This window comes from Gastrolobium bilobum, unplaced genomic scaffold, assembly GCF_033153095.1.
Source record: "Gastrolobium bilobum isolate Gb01-03AN ecotype WA unplaced genomic scaffold, APGP_CSIRO_Gbil_v1 utg2365, whole genome shotgun sequence".
Lineage (NCBI taxonomy): Eukaryota > Viridiplantae > Streptophyta > Magnoliopsida > Fabales > Fabaceae > Gastrolobium > Gastrolobium bilobum.
Genome location: NW_026899145.1, coordinates 467,396 through 485,206, shown reverse-complemented (window position 1 = coordinate 485,206; position 17,811 = coordinate 467,396). Strand labels below are relative to the sequence as shown.

General features: G+C 35.0%; 3 protein-coding genes across 3 annotated transcripts; 1 reads left to right on the top strand and 2 right to left on the bottom strand.

Moving 5' to 3' along the window:
- Window positions 1-406: 406 nt before the first annotated feature.
- Window positions 407-7,111, bottom strand: LOC133287611 (high mobility group B protein 14). The gene is made up of 6 exons (XM_061485251.1): window positions 6,955-7,111; window positions 5,882-6,037; window positions 5,045-5,102; window positions 4,744-4,788; window positions 731-811; window positions 407-642 (listed from the first exon to the last, which is right to left on the bottom strand). The coding sequence occupies exons 1-6, from the start codon at window positions 7,044-7,046 to the stop codon at window positions 592-594; spliced, it is 483 nt and encodes a 160-aa protein (XP_061341235.1). The 5' UTR covers window positions 7,047-7,111; the 3' UTR covers window positions 407-591.
- Window positions 7,112-9,459: 2,348 nt separating this feature from the next.
- On the bottom strand, window positions 9,460-10,001 carry LOC133287598 (protein MAIN-LIKE 2-like). Its single transcript, XM_061485236.1, has 3 exons — window positions 9,924-10,001; window positions 9,709-9,831; window positions 9,460-9,636 (listed from the first exon to the last, which is right to left on the bottom strand). The coding sequence occupies exons 1-3, from the start codon at window positions 9,999-10,001 to the stop codon at window positions 9,460-9,462; spliced, it is 378 nt and encodes a 125-aa protein (XP_061341220.1).
- Window positions 10,002-14,640: 4,639 nt separating this feature from the next.
- LOC133287612 (disease resistance protein RUN1-like) lies at window positions 14,641-17,307 on the top strand. Its single transcript, XM_061485252.1, has 2 exons — window positions 14,641-15,202; window positions 16,085-17,307. The coding sequence occupies exons 1-2, from the start codon at window positions 14,703-14,705 to the stop codon at window positions 17,034-17,036; spliced, it is 1,452 nt and encodes a 483-aa protein (XP_061341236.1). The 5' UTR covers window positions 14,641-14,702; the 3' UTR covers window positions 17,037-17,307.
- Window positions 17,308-17,811: the final 504 nt, after the last annotated feature.

Here is a 17,811-nt window from a genome sequence, read left to right as displayed (position 1 = left end):
GTCATAATTGAAAAGAAAAAAATATTCCACATTTTAAAATTAAGCGTAGCTTAATACGATGACATGTTAACAAATCGGATATATACGGAGTGTTACAAAAATAGCCGTGGAGATTGCATCATTAACAATAAACTGTTTTCCGATTATGGTGAATTTTACACACTTCATTTAACTTGGCACACGTACTAGCATGTGACCCGAACTAACGCACTCTTGAAAACATAACCTCTATAATTTATGGCTGCTAGTGTTAAAAAAAAACATAAATAAAAATAAACTATCATTTACTTCATCTATCATCAAATAGATTGAAATTGAATATACAAATTTTCACTAAACCCAAGGTTAATAAAAGGAAAACCATCTACTTAGCATTCAATATCTCAAAATATATGCCCAAACCTGCAATTTTAAACATCTAAATGCTACTAACATTAGTACTTCATAGTTCATACATACATTGACACAGAAAAATGAGAATTATTCACAAGGACAAACCAGAGCTGACTAAAACTGAATATACAACTTTTAGTCAAGTAGTTTCAATTAATACAGAGACAACCTTCGTAGTAAGAAAATAATTACATGGCTTTACTCATCAAACTCTGATTCCTCATCAGTTTCTTCATATTCACCGCTTTCCTGCCAAGCAGTACAAAACAAATTGTATATTTTACAACCGAGCAAATAAAAGTCAGCTCACTAGCCATGAATATGACAAATAGCTTACCATTTTCTTGTTGTATTCTGCCATTGCTCTATCAAATTCTGCACGTTTTTCTGTTGCTATATCATAGTATTGAACCTTCTCCTGCCAGATACTAGTGTTATTAATGTAAAACCAAAAGTGGTTTTTTCTATTTGCTCATATCTAATAGAACAAACTATATGAAAACTTGAAGCTCCATTTCGCCAAGTGATTAAAAACTTCAAAAACTAGTTCTACCCAGTGTTTAAAAATCCGGTCCGGCCATCGACCCGGCTAAGGCCAAGAGTCACGGGGTCACAGGTTCAACCGGGGAGTCAGGGGGTCACATACTGACCCGGTTTTATATATTAAAAACATATAAATAGATATATCCTATATGAAAATATTAAAAAAAAAATCACCAATCATCAAAGATTCAAAATATACTTAACATAATTCACCAATTACAACTACAAGTCAATATTATACAACCTAATTAAAGTATCAAGATACCAAAGTACAAAACTCATATTCTAATGGGGTCACTACACTTACCCGGTTCTGCCTCTTTTGATAAGGTCTCTGACAAACGAAAATTTAAAGGAAGTAAGAATAAGTTTTTGTTTTCCATCGAGAACTGTAAGGATTTCATTTGAAGGGGTAAAATTCTTACCTTTTCTAGAAGATTCACAGCAGTGAGGTGAAGATTGAAAACATTTAGGTCACTAGGAGAGATTAGAACAATTAGATTTAGGTTTGCATGCATTTTTATTTATTTTTTTAATAAAACAATGTTGTTTTATTGAATTTTTTTTTTAAAAAAAAAACATGCAATGACCTCCTTTGACCCCTCTGACCCGGGAGTCACTGAAACCCGACTGGATTTTGAGGGTCGGAGGGGTCGATATGCATATAGGGTCCAACTTGTGACCCCAACTCTCAGAGGGGAGGGGTCAGGGTTGACCCGGGTCAACTCGGGGGGTGGGACGGGGTTTTAAAACACTGGTTCTACCTTGATTCAGAATGAACATCATGATAGAACTAGACCAGGATTTAGGAAATTGAAGAGGAAAATGATATCCAAGATTTTGAGAGCTTAGTCTCTCCCCACAACTCAATTCTAATCTCACCGTGCCTCCCTCTCTGCTCTCTGTTCCTTTTATCCTACTGCTGACCTAGAGTAGCATCCTCCCAAATCTTGAAAACCAAGTAGCTGTCAACATCAACATCAACAACACCTTTATCCCAAACTAGTTGAGGTCGGTAGTAGATGAACCCAAACGAAAGGTACAAAAACTTGAGAAAAAAAAGATAAAAATAAAATTTAAATATATATAATTATATATAAATATAACTTTATCCATAAAAAGCAGTATACAATTAAAAGAGAAAATAAATTATAATAAAATAATATTAAAGATACATAGGACGATAGCAAAGAATAAAAAAAAAAGTTTAATATATATATATATATATGAAATTAAAGAAAGAGGGAGGGAGATGAAAAGGAAAAGGACTAAAAAAGGATCATCTGGAATAAATAATATATTCCCTAAAATCGCGTAACTCTATATGCTATATCTAATTATATCAATTAATAACAGGTAATCTTATCTATCATATCAGTTAATAAGAAGTAACCCCCATCTAATATATCTAACAATATCAATGAACTCTAATTTTTTTTTATAACATCAATGAACTCTAATTACTATTGTCAACAGGGCCTACCCGACTTGATCATTGGGCCCATCCTTCTTTTTTTTAACCTACAATCCTAAATACTTTCCTAAATAGAGGGTTCCTAACACAACAGCAAATGAGTATGGCTACCTACATAATTAATAATGGACTGATGAGTATGTACTGGTATTTTTTATTCCTGCAGAAAAGGGGAACCCATTGGCATGTTTACTCTGTAAATCTAGTCTACATATTGAATATAAAATCATATCCTAACCAAAGTTATATCATTATAAACAGAAAGGGCCTACATGTCCAGCCTACTCAACCATGTCCAGAAAGACATTCCAATGACCAACAAAAATTCAAATGACCTAGAATAAAACAGGTTGTGTCTCTCAAGTACAAGCTCTCTTTATATACCATTCAATGTTCTAGCCAAAAAATAATAATAAAAAAAAAAGAGGGAAAAGAATGCCCAGAAAAATTAAGTGCCACTCTCTCATACACACTGATTATTGACTAAACAGTTAACACAAGCAGAAGTTTCTTCTCAAAAGCTATGTTAACTCAATCGCAAGTCAGACTCCACAATGATGGCAGTTTAAAAAAAATGGTGCAGAACCCCTTCTCTTTTTCTTTTTTCTTTAGCATGTCAGACTTTCATGAGTTACAAGATGATTGCAAAGACACACATAAACTATGTGCAGTAAGGTCTGACATGTATGAAGATGCACAGTTGAGGGTAGATCTGACACCCCAAAGCACAGAAAAGAGAGAAAATGACATTGGTCTAGGGTTTCGGTGGCTGGAATATGTGCAAGGCCAACGGGAAAAAAAGAATCATGGAGTTAACACCATCTTTGCAACAAAAGTTCCAAATTTTAGCGAACTCAATAACAAAATAGTGAAGGAAAGTCACCAAGGATGGTACCTCTCTATACCATGTTGAAATTATAGGATTTTAGGTAGAGAAGGAAGACAAAAGAGGAAGGGAATACTCAAATAATTAAATTATATTGATATTGGTGTGGATGTGATACAAAATACAAAGAACAAACCCCAGTTTATATTAATACTCTGTCCTGATCCTAACTAAATAAGAGAACAAATCATGAAATATAATGAAACTTGGAAATCAATCTTAAAAGATCACCTAAGATAGTTTATTTATTCTAAGATACAATATGATATCATAAGATAGCAAGCCTCAGGCAATGGTAAAGTTGTTCCTTTGAGACTAAAAGATCATGAGTTTGAATTCAGGAAATAGTTTATTTGCAAATATGTAAGGGTGAAGCTACGTACAAGGATTGCACTCATCCTTACCCATGCTAGTCGGGGTTTAGTTGGGAGTGGTTTATACAATATGATATTATGAAATATTTTCTACATATTCTAACAAGAACGAAACATTTTGTGCAAAGCAGTATTACAGGCCTGCAAAGATACCATTTATAATGCCACCAACACCAATACAGCACCAAAATCAAAAGAATACACTCTCATATCAAATCAATGAAGAAATTAAAGATGATTTAGTACGTTTTGTTTCCTACTATACTTTCCCATTTTAATTAATAATGCAGTGCATAGCCAAATTTCATGTACAATGAGATAATTTAAGACTATAGTCTGTACCAGAGTATCTTAAGAATTTAATTGTGCATTAAATCTGAGTTCAACCAAGAATTCCAATCAGAGGACACACCTATGCTACTTCTGCATTACACTAGCTGAATTCCGAAATTGTATATTGATGAGACCTTGGAATGTACCAGCCCAAAAGCTAGCTGAAAGGGTGAGAATGTCTAAGGCCTTATAAACTCCACATTAGTTGCCCATACAACCAATATAGGACTCCAAGTCCCATGCAAATGGAACCCACCATTCCACCACGCTTCCCTAGTGCGTGCCCCCGTGCACACTCCACGTGATGGGTGCTCTGATACCATTGCATGAGACCTTGGGATACACAACCTCAAAAGCTAGCTTAAAAGGTGGGAGTGCCCAAGGCCTTATAAATCCCCCATTAGTTGCCCATACAACCAATATGAGACTCCAAGTCTCATACCTTGCAAATGGAACCCAACATTCCAGTATTGATTGGTCTAAAAGTGAGTGGGTCAGTTAGTTAGTTATTCTAGAATATTCTGTGAGTAGACATGTATCGAGTGAATTTGGAGTGGGACTTGGGGAAGGATCTCTAGGGAACTCTTGGAGCCTAGGGTAGTGTGTTCTAAGGGGGAGTTGAGGTCTTTTAGTTCATCTTTTCTGCAATTATCTTTGTAAGGAGCTTGTCTCCATTTCTGTTTTCCGCAATTTCAGATGAATAAAATTAGGTTCCATCAATTTGGTATCAGAGTACTAACCTCATATGTCATTGTTTTCCACTTCTCTCCACATGCCTTGCCAATCTGAATGAACATAGGAAGGAAGAAAACAAAAATGAATTACATTACTTAGCAGAAAATTAAAGAAATAACAACAACAACAACAATGAGTTGCTATTTGCATAACAAAGTATAAAACCTGCTCAACTTTTGTGTTGTATAGGCCTTTTAGAAATTGGAAAATTGTAAACAATCAACTGTGCAACAAACTTACTTCAAGAGCAATTAAAATTATAAACTAAATTAGAAGAAATATTGATACAATGGATTCTATACATACATCCCGCATTGACTTTACATCTGGATTCAGCCCTTGAAATTCTTTACGAAAATCCTCCCTTAAGAATGAAAAAGAACTTCCAGTAAACAAAATAATTTTGAAGCATCATAAGATTTTCCATACAAGAAAGAAGAAAATGGTTGTTAACTATGGCCACCTTGCTAGGTTTATTATCACAATGCCATATATAAAGTAAACATCAGTATATTGAACAAAGAACAATAAAACAAGTTAGAAGCAAGGAAAGGAAACTATCACAAGAAAATCATGTTTAAATGACTCATGATAATCATGTTTGAAGATGAATGGTTGTCTGGACTCTTGAACTTGAAGTGGTGATGCTTTCAAAAACGACCTGTATATATGCAAACTTTCAACAAATGATTACCTCCACAGCATTATTCCTCTAAAGTCAAATATATTCTACCTTCCAATTCCGCATACATTGAAAAGTGAAAACCCATGAAATACAACAGAATCCCATCAACTTCAGTGATAACATTACCTCCAAAGGCAAATGCTAGGGTCAGTAGGATGACAAAAGAAAGTAAGCATATAACATCAACTATGGGTTATTCATTGTAAAATATAAACCGCTAAAAATGTTGCTACTTTTTGGGAGAGCTTAATATTTCAATATATACAAACAAAGCTATGCAAATGCCAGGCATCTTGGAAATACATACATAAAATGGAGCTAAATTCATACTAAATATTTTCCATAAAGAATTCTAACAAATGGCAAATAAAAAGAGTAGCTAGTAGTACTGACCCCTCATAAAAGATTACAAGTAACCAGCATAAATAAAGAAAAAGGGGAGGCAAAAGTAGCTGTACAAGAAGTAGAAGAAAGCAGTTGGAGGTTTCTTTGGCTTCTTAGCATCAATCTTTTGTTTGTTCTTCTTTTTCTTTGCTTTGGGTTTCTTTCTTGAATCAATCTGCCGCACCGGTCTCTTCATTGCCTCATTTGATTTAATCCTCAACACTAGTTTGCTGAAAAAATCAACAATGTTTTCAATTATTAAGGAATATATTTACATGTAATTATCTTATGCAAGTGCAAGGTTGCGTACAAGTATTGTCCACCCTTGCTGGTCGAGGTTTAATAGGTAGTGGTATTTACATGTAATTATCAAATTTCCTCCCGGAAACACCTAAGGCCAGAGGAGTAAACCTAGAGCCAGTTAAACTTCACACTGGCATCACTTTATTCAGTTTCTGGTCTAAAGTCTAAAGTCATCACTACATCACATCAAAATCAACAACAGAATCCCACCCACTTTTATGTTCTATTTACCTGTTTTCCATCAACTTTGAACAAGTAAATGTTGAATATCGATCTTTCAAATGAATGCAAAACTCTATCCAAAGAAAGAAAAAATATACCAACAATCATTGGTTCAAGTGGTAATGAGCTTATTCCCCTTAATCAGTTCAAGCATTGAGAATGGAGAAAATGATTTTGGAGGCCCACCCTTATATGGGTTCAGTAGTGCTCAAACCGGATTAAGTTGTAAATAATGAACCAGTAGAGAAATCTAAGAAATCCAAAAAGGAAAAAGGAAAAAGTATGCACAAACTACCCTCTTCAATTTCCCAGTACGTGAAACGATATAAAAACTTGCAAAATACAACAAAAAATTACTACACAGTCCCACTAAAATTTTATAATCTATTATCTCCTTCTTCATAGATTCCCCCAGATTACATAGACATATTTAAAAAAATACAAAAACGAGAACTTTACTTTTATTTTGACCATTCCTTCTTCTGGGTTCCATTGGGGACCACAGAGAAAGTAAGTGGAACTGTGAAACCGTGAAGAAAATATGAAGAGCAGAGGAAGAAATGGAGACACGATAATAAAGTGTGATACCATTGACAAAGAGAAATTGAGAAGAAAAGGGTACCCAGAAGACGCAGAGGCAGAGGGTCTCGTGGAGCGTTTAGCAGTAGCAGAGGCAGAAGAAGCGGAGAGAGACCCTTTAGCCTTTTTCGCCATGTTTGATTGAAGCACTTGTTCTGCTCCTGAAGTTCGATAGGTTGAACACACTCCGTCATGGAATCTCAGCCGTTGGATTTAGATCAAAATTGCATTTATAAATAACTTTTTAGAAATTAAAATTAAAGATGGGTTAGTCTGAAACTAGCACTGTAGTTAAATGTTTTTTCTTCTATTTTGTTTGAAAGATTAATAAGGCAAAAAAACAATTTATTACTTTTTTAATAAAAATTACGAATAAGTAGTCGTTTTGCAAAATATTACGAATCTATAGCACCCAAACACGCCCACATGGGGCGTGTTGTCATGGAGAGAGACACGCCCATATGGGGCGTGAGCTATTGAAGGGGACACGCTCAATGTAGGGCGTGAGTGGCAGGAAAGAGACACGCCTCTTATGGGGCGTGAGCTATGATGGTAGACACGCCCAACATAGGCGTGTTCCACTGGAAGGTCACACCCAACTGGGCGTGAGTGACTAAACTGCAGTCTATTTAAACACCCACCCCCCTACACACTCTTCACAACTCTCTCATTGTTATGCTTAAACTCTCTGATAGTTTGCACTTGTTTACTCATATTTTGTTTTATCTTTTTAAATTTTGATTTTAAAAATGAGTGTGAATTCTGATACTATTCGTGTTGTTCTATATTTTAACGGTAGGAAAGAAGAAGGTTGTCGTTGTGTTATTTTTGTAGGGGAGAAAAGGCCATCACGTATTAAACGGAACTCAACGGTTGCTGAGCTGCATCAGAAAATACGTCAAAAATTATGTCTTCAAGACAACCAATTGATCACTCCAGTCACGACAAGATTATGGCAATGTTTATTTCAAAAAAAAAAGATTATGGCAATGTGAACAGTACATTAGCTTGCAAGTGGTCGATGACGAAGACATCGATATGGTAATGGAAGAGTTCTTGAACAAGTCCAGAAAGGATTTCTTAGAATTGTATGTGGATAATACCACCGCGGAGGAAGTTGTTATACCAATGAGGTCAGTTAGGTCTACTTCTCCTCTTAATGCATCCTCATCTGCTGTTAACATGTCTGAGGAAGATGAACATGACCCTACTTGGGTTATGGATGAGGAGTACGACGAAGATGATGAGGAAAATATTGCAATGGAGGATCGTCTTCTTGCAGAGGATACGAGTGCATCGGACAATGACAAAGAATGTGGCAGGTCTGGTACTGAACTTCAACCATGGCATGATTTGGGGGAGTCTCGTATCGTTGTACATCATGACACAACATCGAGTCAAGTACCAGAACATCCTGAAGGTATGCTATCAATTAATATACTGACAATTTGGTTGTTGCAATTTTTGATTAAAAAATAATTCAATTCTATTATTATTACGTAGTACATGTAGGCGATGCATCTGTTGATCCTTTTTGGTCAGAAATTCCACATTACACATATATTGATTGGGATTATCCGAGTGAGGCACAATCATGGACGCAGAGTTCGGGTTCAATCCAGGGTCCATGGCAATTGGGAGAAAAGTTGTTTGTTAACCAACACTTTACATCCAAAAAAGAGGCTCAGATGGAAATCAAGCGCTACCTTATGAAGGAGCATCAAGAAGCAATTGTGGTTGAGAGCACTCCCACAAAATTAAGCATGAAATGTTGTGCACACGTCCAAGGTTGCCCGTGGAGGATCAGGGTAATTAAACCAACGTATGGTGAAAATTGGAAGGTAACGAAATGGGATGGGAATCACAATTGCTTGAATGACCATCTTTCTCAATATCATCGACAACTTGATTCTGACGTTATTGCAGCACTTGTAGTAGGTACGTAATTTCAAATTAAAAAGCTGATTAAAATTGCAGTTGATATACCTGTTGTTCTGTTAATGTTTATATCCAGCTTTTGTAATTCAGAGATGATAAAAAAGGAACCTTCAGTGGCCATTGCGCTCGTTCAGGAGAGGATAACTCATTCATATGGATTCAAAGTTTCATATAGAAAGGCATGGTATGCGAAGCAGAAAGCCATGGCAATGTTATATGGTGATTGGGAGGAATCCTATGCATTTTTACCCAGCTGGTGTGAATATATGCTTCGTTTTTCACTAGGTTCCTTTTACAATATTCAAACAAAGGATTGTTTTGTTGCGGGGCAGTTGGTTCCCGAAAAACGTGTACTTGTTCGTTGTTTCTGGACTTTCAGACAATGTTGTGAGGCATTTAAATTTTGCAAACCAATGATACAAATTGATGGCACTCATCTATACGAAAAATATAAGGGAAAGTTGTTGATTGCCTTGGTGTAACGCCTCACCTCCTCAGGATTGTGTGCTACTGTAAACCAATCAGCATATATCCTGTCTAAGTAAGAAATACGTAGATCGCCTCCGTGAATGTCTGTGCCCGCAACAGGGGAAGTCCCAAAAACCTGTTGTCACATAGCAATCCAATCCAACGCTATAGATCCGGTAACTGCCTGCCCGTCAGTAGGCAAACCAAGTATACCAGCCACGTCCTGTAATGCAACGGTCGTCTCTCCCTGCGTCATGTGAAATGTATGTGTCTCCGGTCTCCAACGCTCAACCAAAGTAGAGATCAAGGGGGTATCGATCTGAAGGAAAAACAACAATTATACAAAAGTCCACATACGGTAATTTAATTAAGTAATTTAAAAATTACATACCTGAATATGACTCATACGTGCCACGTGTATGAACCCAGCCTGTGTCAAATAGTCAGCGACAACATCTGGTATATCACCATGATGGGGTCTCCCTGAAGTTTCCCTCGCCTCGTCTTTAACCCCCTGACCTTATCCTCGTTCCACACAACTTGTGAAACGTGATTGCGCTGTGTCCTCTTACAGAGTACCTCCCACCTATATGGGCCAGGAAGTACATGCGTACAAGGATCGGATGGCTCAAGATCACCATCGGATCCAGAGCGCGAGGACTCTGATGAAGACGAATGGGCCATAATAGGATACTACTACAAATGAAAAAGATGTACCCAAATTACTATTGATATTATATTAATTTACACTAAATAAAATTTAATTACACTTAATTAAATAGCATTTAACTAACTTCAATTGTTATATTAATTTCAATTAAATTAACATCATTGACAATTAATTCATTTAACATTACATTATTCTAAAAATATATTTCAATACATTAAATAATTCAAATTCAATTTAAATTAATATTGCATACGGTATTTTTTTTTACAAACCCTAATTATAATGTGGTTAATTGAAAGGTCAATATGTTTGCAAGTGTCATTCATAAAAAAATATTTATTGTCACAAACTAATTTCTAAGTGTGTAAATAAGTCATAAAACCAATATATACCAATTTAGAAGTAACTAATTAATTTTTAAGTCCATATCTAATACCTAAGTCACATATATATAGACCACGAAGAACACGCCCATCAGGGGCGTGTCTCTCTCCTGCCATACACGCCCTACGTTGTCATGTCCCCTTCAGTAGCTCACGCCCCACATGGGCGTGTCTCTCTCCAAGAGAACACACCTCATGTGGGCGTGTTTGGATGCTATAGATTCGTAATATTTTACAAAACGACTACTTATTCATAATTTTTTATTAAAAAAGTAATAAATTAATTTTTTTTGCCCCTCTTTGAGTATTACATTATTGAAAAAACAACATAACGTAATTATTTTAATTTTTAACTTCTTAAATAATTGCTTTGGTTTATTAACAAGGGGAATATTATTTTCATGTTATATGAGAGTAGTTCTCTAATGCTATAGAGAGAATTTAAATGGGACTCACCATTAAAAAGTAAAAAGAAAGAGAAAAAAAAAGAGGTGCTATTTCCGAAGTGAGAGAACATGAGATAACTATCTCATATAGTATTTTCCTATTAACAAATAAGCAAAAATATTCAACATATTCTTTTGAGAAAAGATTATATGTATAACATATTTTTTCTTATAACCATTTTGTTATTATTGGATCAAAATAATATTATTTTCTATCATCGTGATACACAGCCATCGTTAAGGATTGAGAATTTAAACTCATATTTGGAATGTGTGAACAACAACAAAGCATGATTGTTAAAAAATTAGAGTGTGGGAGGGAAGGGATATATATATATATATATATATATATATATATATATATATATAGGAAAAACATTTCTCAGGCTGCTTGAGACAAATTTATCTCCGGCCATCCCAAAACTACGTCGTTTTGATTATTTATTTCCTTATATGTATTGATTCACCTTTGAATGGTTATGATTCCCCTTTCTCTCTCTCTTCCTTTATCACCATTGATCCATCTTTGTACGGTTATGATTTAGTAACCGGGGATAACTTTATCTCTGGCAGCTTGAGAAATGATAAGTTCATATATATATATATATATATATATATATATATATATATGATGTAGGATCCTTTGACACCGGTGTCAAATTTGAAATTTGACACCTCATCTGAGAACCATTAGATCAAAAAAGATCAACGACTCTGATTTGTAAGCATGTGACACCATTGATCTTTTTTGATCTAACGGCTCTCAGATGAGGTGTCAAAGGATCCTGCCTCTATATATAATATATATATATGGGTATCAAGGAATTTATGAAGCACAGATACTTCAAAAATTCTGATGTGTCGTGTCCAACACTCTAACATACATTGTAGAGACTCAAAAAAAGGTTCAAAGGATCGTTGTGTTGCGTTTTTAGTTCCAACTATTAGATTCGTTGGATTAAGATTACCATTTTATTGAGTTTAATATAAATATTTGGGATATCTTATGTTTCTTTGTAAAATTGATGGCTATTATAAGTTTAGCTTCATTTTTTCGTTAAATTATTAAATGTTAAATATAATATATACAACATAACTTAAAAATATTATTTAATATCAAAACGTGTCCTAACGTATCGAAATTTAATATTTTTTAAAATTAACATGTCAAAGTGTCGTGTCGTGTCGTGTCTCGCTATGATGCACGGACACGGACACGGGACACGACACGCCGACACGTTAATTCTAAAATATGTCATATTTAGACACGTTGGGACACGTTTAGATATTAAATAAAATTTTTAATATATATAATATGATTTATATTTAATACATATAAGAATCCATAATAAGTCATATAACCAATCAAATATTTAAATTTCATAACATAAATATAAATATAAATAATTTTTTGTACTTTGTTAATTTTTAATGTCAAATTTCATAACAGAAAAAAATTAATTTATAAATTATTTCTTTTATATTTAGTTAACAAAATAAAATTAAGATTTAAAAAAATAAAAAAAATAAAAATAAAAACAAAAAAAAAACGTGTCCGACCGTGTCCCCAAATGTTGACTGCGTATCCCAAAATATTGACCACGTGTCGGAGTGTTGACCGCGTGTCCCCAAATGTTGACCGTATGTCGGACGCGTGTCCGAGCGTGTCGGAACGTGTTCGTGTCGGACGCATGTCCGAGCGTGTCGGAACGTGTCCGTGTCGGACACGTGTCCGACACGCAAATTTTACAAAATTTTGCGTGTCCGTGCAACGGAGGTGTCTCGTGTCCGGTATCGATATTGGTGCTACATAGACATGAACAACAACCACAAAGCATGCTTATGGGTCATTATTGGCTTAATAAATAATAATGTATTATTTAATATCATTTAGCATCTGTCAGTTGCGTTTAGATATATTTACATTTTATTAATGGGATCTATTAATAATCAGAATTATCATACACAGTGCACTTATAAAAATTAAAAAAGACTTACTTGATGTTAGTATAATGGAACAGACTATGCAGAATAATGGAAAAATTTGAGCTCACAGAATGTGTCTCCTTAAGACAATTTGTTCCCTCACTGATGCTAAAGGTTGATGGACAAGTGTCTCCCAGGATATAACATATTTCGTTTGAGGAGTGACAGCATTACCAATCGACAGCCCAAACGAACACAACAATATGCCAGAGGAAAGTACACCGAAAATCAGAAATGAGGATGCAAACCGGAAGAAGAAAAAATCCGGCAGAGTAACAGTGCAGAAAATTGGATAAAATTTCTGAAGGTGTCAGGTCTATTTATAGATTCTGACCGGTAATGATGAACCGCCGCCGGCGGCGAATCGCCGTGACTGACGGCCGCGAACGAGTACGACTGGTGACCGGTTCGGGGGAACAAGTACAATCGGTGACCAGTTCGGAAGAGGTAAGAACCGGTCCGGTTCAAAAAATCGGCGGGTAGAAATGTTTGGGTTTTGAAAAAACTAGAGAGAAGCAACAGACAGGGGCATTTTGGATAAAAAGTTAAAAAATTATTTAATAAAAAATTATTTTTATTCACACAACCGAATCGAGAAGGTCAGCCGGACTGACGACGGCAGTGGCGCGCATGCGGTGAACCTAAGTCCACCTAGCTCCTCTCCCCTCCACAAAATTTTGTAGTGCCCTAACGGGCAGTTTAGTAGTGTGAGGTGAGAGCTTATAAACTCTCTCACCTCCTACTAGTTGTCTAATGTGGGACTTCTTAAACCCACACACCTCTTCAACTTCCTTTTTCTCTTTTCTTCCTTAACCCACTTCTTATTCATAACCAATAAATTGTCTATTCAATTTCTATATATAAATTCCACCGGAATATGAATAGGGAAAAATATTTGTTCTTTTAAATGACACAACCTGTATCATTTTACTCTCACAAAGATGTGAGATCCATATTTTTATTTTTTGTACACTTTTCTTCCATAATCTATCTCTTTCTCTATTTAAAATGACATAACTTTACATCCACACACACAATTTTCCCATATGAATATCAATTAAATAAACATGAAAATCCTGTATGTTATTTGAATCATTAATGTGTCTCTTAAAAATTGCCATCACACTCAATTTCTTAAGGAATTATATTTAACATGAGATAAGATATTTCATGTTACACTCACAAGCTCATATGGGACCCATTGTATAGGAAAAAGAGAAAAATTTTTTTGAAGTGAATCCCATATTTTTGTGTGTGTAGGAAAGACTTATTATCTTCTGTCATATGAAGATAATAATTCCCATTTTTTAAACTTCCAAGGTGGTGTTTGGTTGAGGTGAAATTTTTTTTTATTAGGGAAATGTAAATACTAGGGATCTGCAGGGAAAGTGAGTTAGATAGGAAAATTTTAAAAAAGTTGTTTGGTTGGACAAAATTTTACCAAGAAAATTGAATGAAACTCGTGAATATATGTTTGATTGAAGATAAAATATTAATGAGAAAATAACCCTTTTGTATCACAAACCAAAATTTAGCCGGTTTTCTCATAGAAATACCACAGAATCGGAGGGCATCTCAACAATATTTTAACCAGTTTTCCTCGATTGCTGGACAAAGTGAATTGACAGACAAAACTACCGAATGCTTCAACAAAACGTGGGTTCATAACATCTCCCGAAACAAACACAACGCAAGAGGCGTCCAGGAAATAGCTGGGAAACCAGGAAAAGTCATTTACCCCACCCGCGTGAGAGACTAGGACCCACCCATTATCCCCTTCACACATACTCTATATACAAGTGACAATTTTTTAATTAGGTCTCACTGGAAAAAAAATAAATAAAAAAAATCCCTTAGCAGTGTTATTGTCGAAGAAGACTTAGTCAATTAGATCCAGGACATGGCACCTCATGCTCCATCTTCTTCTTCTTCTTATGCTGCTTCATTTCATCCAAAAAGATATGATGTTTTTATTAGCTTTAGAGGCGAGGACACTCGGAGCAACTTCACAAGCCACCTTCGTCATGCTATGCTTCAAAAGCAGATCCAAGTATACATGGATCACGAAATGAACAAAGGAGATGAGATCTCGCCAGCACTTTCCAAAGCAATTGAAGATTCACACATATCGATCATCGTTTTCTCACAAGACTTCGCTTCCTCAAAGTGGTGCTTGGATGAACTCCTTAAAATACTCGAATGCAGGAAAGAGGGACAGGGAGTGATACCTGTCTTCTATAAAATTGACCCATCAAACGTGCGGAAGCAGAAAGGGAGTTACGAGGAAGCCTTCAAAAAACATGAACGAGATTTCAGAAACAACCAAGACAAGTTGACCGAGTGGAAACAAGCTCTGTTTGAAGCAGCCAATCTAGCCGGGTTTGACTCTGGGAAATTCGGGTAAGTATTGTGCTTTTTACAAGTTCATTTTTTCATACGGTGCTTAAAAATTAACTGATACTATATGTCTTTGTTTTCTTTTCGTCTCACTTATAACGATCCATGAATAGAACATTATCAAGGGAGCCTTTGGGAGATGAGTAATTTTTTTTATTCAAAAATTTCAATTTTTTAAAATATGATAAAAACATTCGTTTATGATAATATCCGAAAATTAAAATTTAAAAAAAATTCAGTTTCTCCATAATCCTAAAGAATAACGTGTACCAAACGTCCTTGAAAGCTTTTTTATTTTATAAGGATTCTCCAAATACGTAAAAAACCTTATACACTTAATACTTGTAGTTTAAAGAGGTATTCAACTATAGTTGGTTTCGCTTGTGATAAACTAATTTTTTTGTTAAAATAATAAGAAAAGTTATCTAAAGCCTTCCATTAATATAAAAATGGCAAGGTTTGTCTGTTAACGTTAAGATGTTCTTGATTCTTATAATTAATCACATTTAGATCAAGTGGATCATTCATCTCTGAAACTGCAATTAGAAAATGCTTCTATTAGAAACTGCAAAATGCTTCTATTACAGCCTTCCTCCTTCTAAAAAGTAGAAACTCCATTTGCATTTTATTGATCTGCACCCCCTTTGCAGCCACAATATCCTATGCACAGCTCCCACACACAAGAAATATGGACACCCTCAAAAGTATATGAAAAATGAATTTTAAATAACCCAAACTATCGTTATATAGAAGTAAGATATAAACTAAAATACACTCGTAGCATGAGATTGATGATGAAGTCTTATGTTTCGGTTTTTTATTTTAATTGTTATACAATAATTATCATCCTTTCACTCACTTTAAATTTTATTTGGCACGTGTTAGGGAGGAATCGACACTAATCAAACAGATTGTTGAAGATGTTTCGAAAAAATTGGAATACAAGTACCCACCAAGGGAATCAAAATGCCCCTTTGGCACCGATGAAAACATTGCACCTATTGAATCATTATTAATGGAATTTCAAACCATTGGAATTTGGGGCATGGGTGGCATAGGTAAAACCACCATTGCTAAATGGTTATTTGGCAAATGCTCTTCTCAATATGAAGGATCATGTTTTTTAGAAAATATAAGGGAAAATTTTGAGAAAGGTAAACAGGCACTTCGCAAAGATCTAGTTTCCAAGCTTCTAGAAGAATATGAGAGAGAAATCAATGTGGAATCCGTTGTAGTTAAGAGGAGGCTCTCTCATAAAAGAGTCTTTGTTGTGCTTGATGATGTGAGTACTACAGAGCAATTAGAATATCTGGACGGAGAACTTCAATGCTTTGGATCGGACAGTAAAATCATCATTACATCCAGAGACATGCATGTTCTCCTATGGAAAGGAGTTGATGAAATACATAATGTAAAGAAATTGAACTTGGAGGAATCCCTTCAGCTTTTCAGCTTGAATGCTTTTAAACAGAACTATCCTTTAAAGGGGTACGAAGAGTTATCAAATAGTGCAGTTGCTTATGCTAAAGGCTTGCCATTAGTCTTGAAGGTTGTGGGTTCTTTTCTTCGTTCAAAAAGTAAAAATGAATGGGAGAGTGCATTAGAGAAATTAAGAAGGATTCCTGATGATAAAATTCAAAGTGTGTTGAAATTGAGTTATGATGGATTTAATGACGAAGAGAAGGAACTACGCTCCCTTCTGGAGGCTGAGGAAGCAGCGAAAGGGTCCAATGATGGTACTCTAAACTCATTCAACAATTATGGCACTGGGAAACAATATTTCTCCAATGCAAAGATCAACAGTGGCGCATATTCAGGTGACCGTGCCGCACTATAAATAACAGTGGTGACTTTGTCGATGATGACTTTAACGCCTCAACAACGAACCACAACTATTGATTAAGTATGATATATCTGTTTTTGATATATATTGCCCAATATGATCTACTATGTCATGTTATGCTACTAATAATGAATAGGAGCTACAACTCTACTGATCTGTACTCTGTAAAATAAGAGTAATGATACGAGAGGAGGTTAAGAATATTAGACCTCTGCTTTTATACTAAACCTCTGTTTAGTTGTTCTATTGATAAGGTTTAAGTGCTTCCAGGTTTCCATACTTGGACAAAAGACTAAAGTTCAAAGATTAAGGTGGTGTTTGGTTGCCTTCTTTTCAACAAATTCCTTGCAAATCAAGTATGGTTTTTAGAAACATAATTTTTGTTTGAATAGATTTTCACCGAATTCTCATCTATGCAATTTGTATGGCTTTATCAACTTTTGTTGAGAAAGATAGATATTCGCACCGTTTAGAAACTAAATTTGAGGATAGTTTTTTTGGAAAACCGGGTAATGCACTGTTGATTTTATAAAAATTACCTAATTTTCCCAGTAAATTTTTTCTCCACCAAACAATTTTTTTTTACATTTTTCTACCTATCTCACTTTCCAATCATTTCCTTATCTATTACATTTTCCTAGTATTCAAAAAATTTCTACTCAACCAAACGCCCTATGAAGAAAATAATTATTGAGAAGGCCTCTTCATAATCTCATAATAATGTTTGCGAAATACGTTGTCCACCAAAAAAAAAAAAAGGTTTTTCAAT

What these genes read in the sequence shown, in the direction of transcription:
- LOC133287598 (XM_061485236.1), bottom strand. Translation starts at nt 10,001, where the DNA reads ATGGCCCATTCGTCTTCATCAGAGTCCTCGCGCTCTGGATCCGATGGT. An exon ending in CATCCGATCCTTGTACGCAT is followed by an intron (nt 9,832 to 9,923) that starts GTACTTCCTGGC and finishes GGATAAGGTCAG; the next exon opens with GGGGTTAAAGACGAGGCGAG. An exon ending in CACGTATGAGTCATATTCAG is followed by an intron (nt 9,637 to 9,708) that starts GTATGTAATTTT and finishes TTTTTCCTTCAG; the next exon opens with ATCGATACCCCCTTGATCTC.
- LOC133287611 (XM_061485251.1), bottom strand. Translation starts at nt 7,046, where the DNA reads ATGGCGAAAAAGGCTAAAGGGTCTCTCTCCGCTTCTTCTGCCTCTGCT. An exon ending in TCTGCCTCTGCGTCTTCTGG is followed by an intron (nt 6,038 to 6,954) that starts GTACCCTTTTCT and finishes TGATTTTTTCAG; the next exon opens with CAAACTAGTGTTGAGGATTA. An exon ending in ACTGCTTTCTTCTACTTCTT is followed by an intron (nt 5,103 to 5,881) that starts GTACAGCTACTT and finishes TTCATTCTTAAG; the next exon opens with GGAGGATTTTCGTAAAGAAT.
- LOC133287612 (XM_061485252.1), top strand. Translation starts at nt 14,703, where the DNA reads ATGGCACCTCATGCTCCATCTTCTTCTTCTTCTTATGCTGCTTCATTT. An exon ending in TTTGACTCTGGGAAATTCGG is followed by an intron (nt 15,203 to 16,084) that starts GTAAGTATTGTG and finishes GGCACGTGTTAG; the next exon opens with GGAGGAATCGACACTAATCA.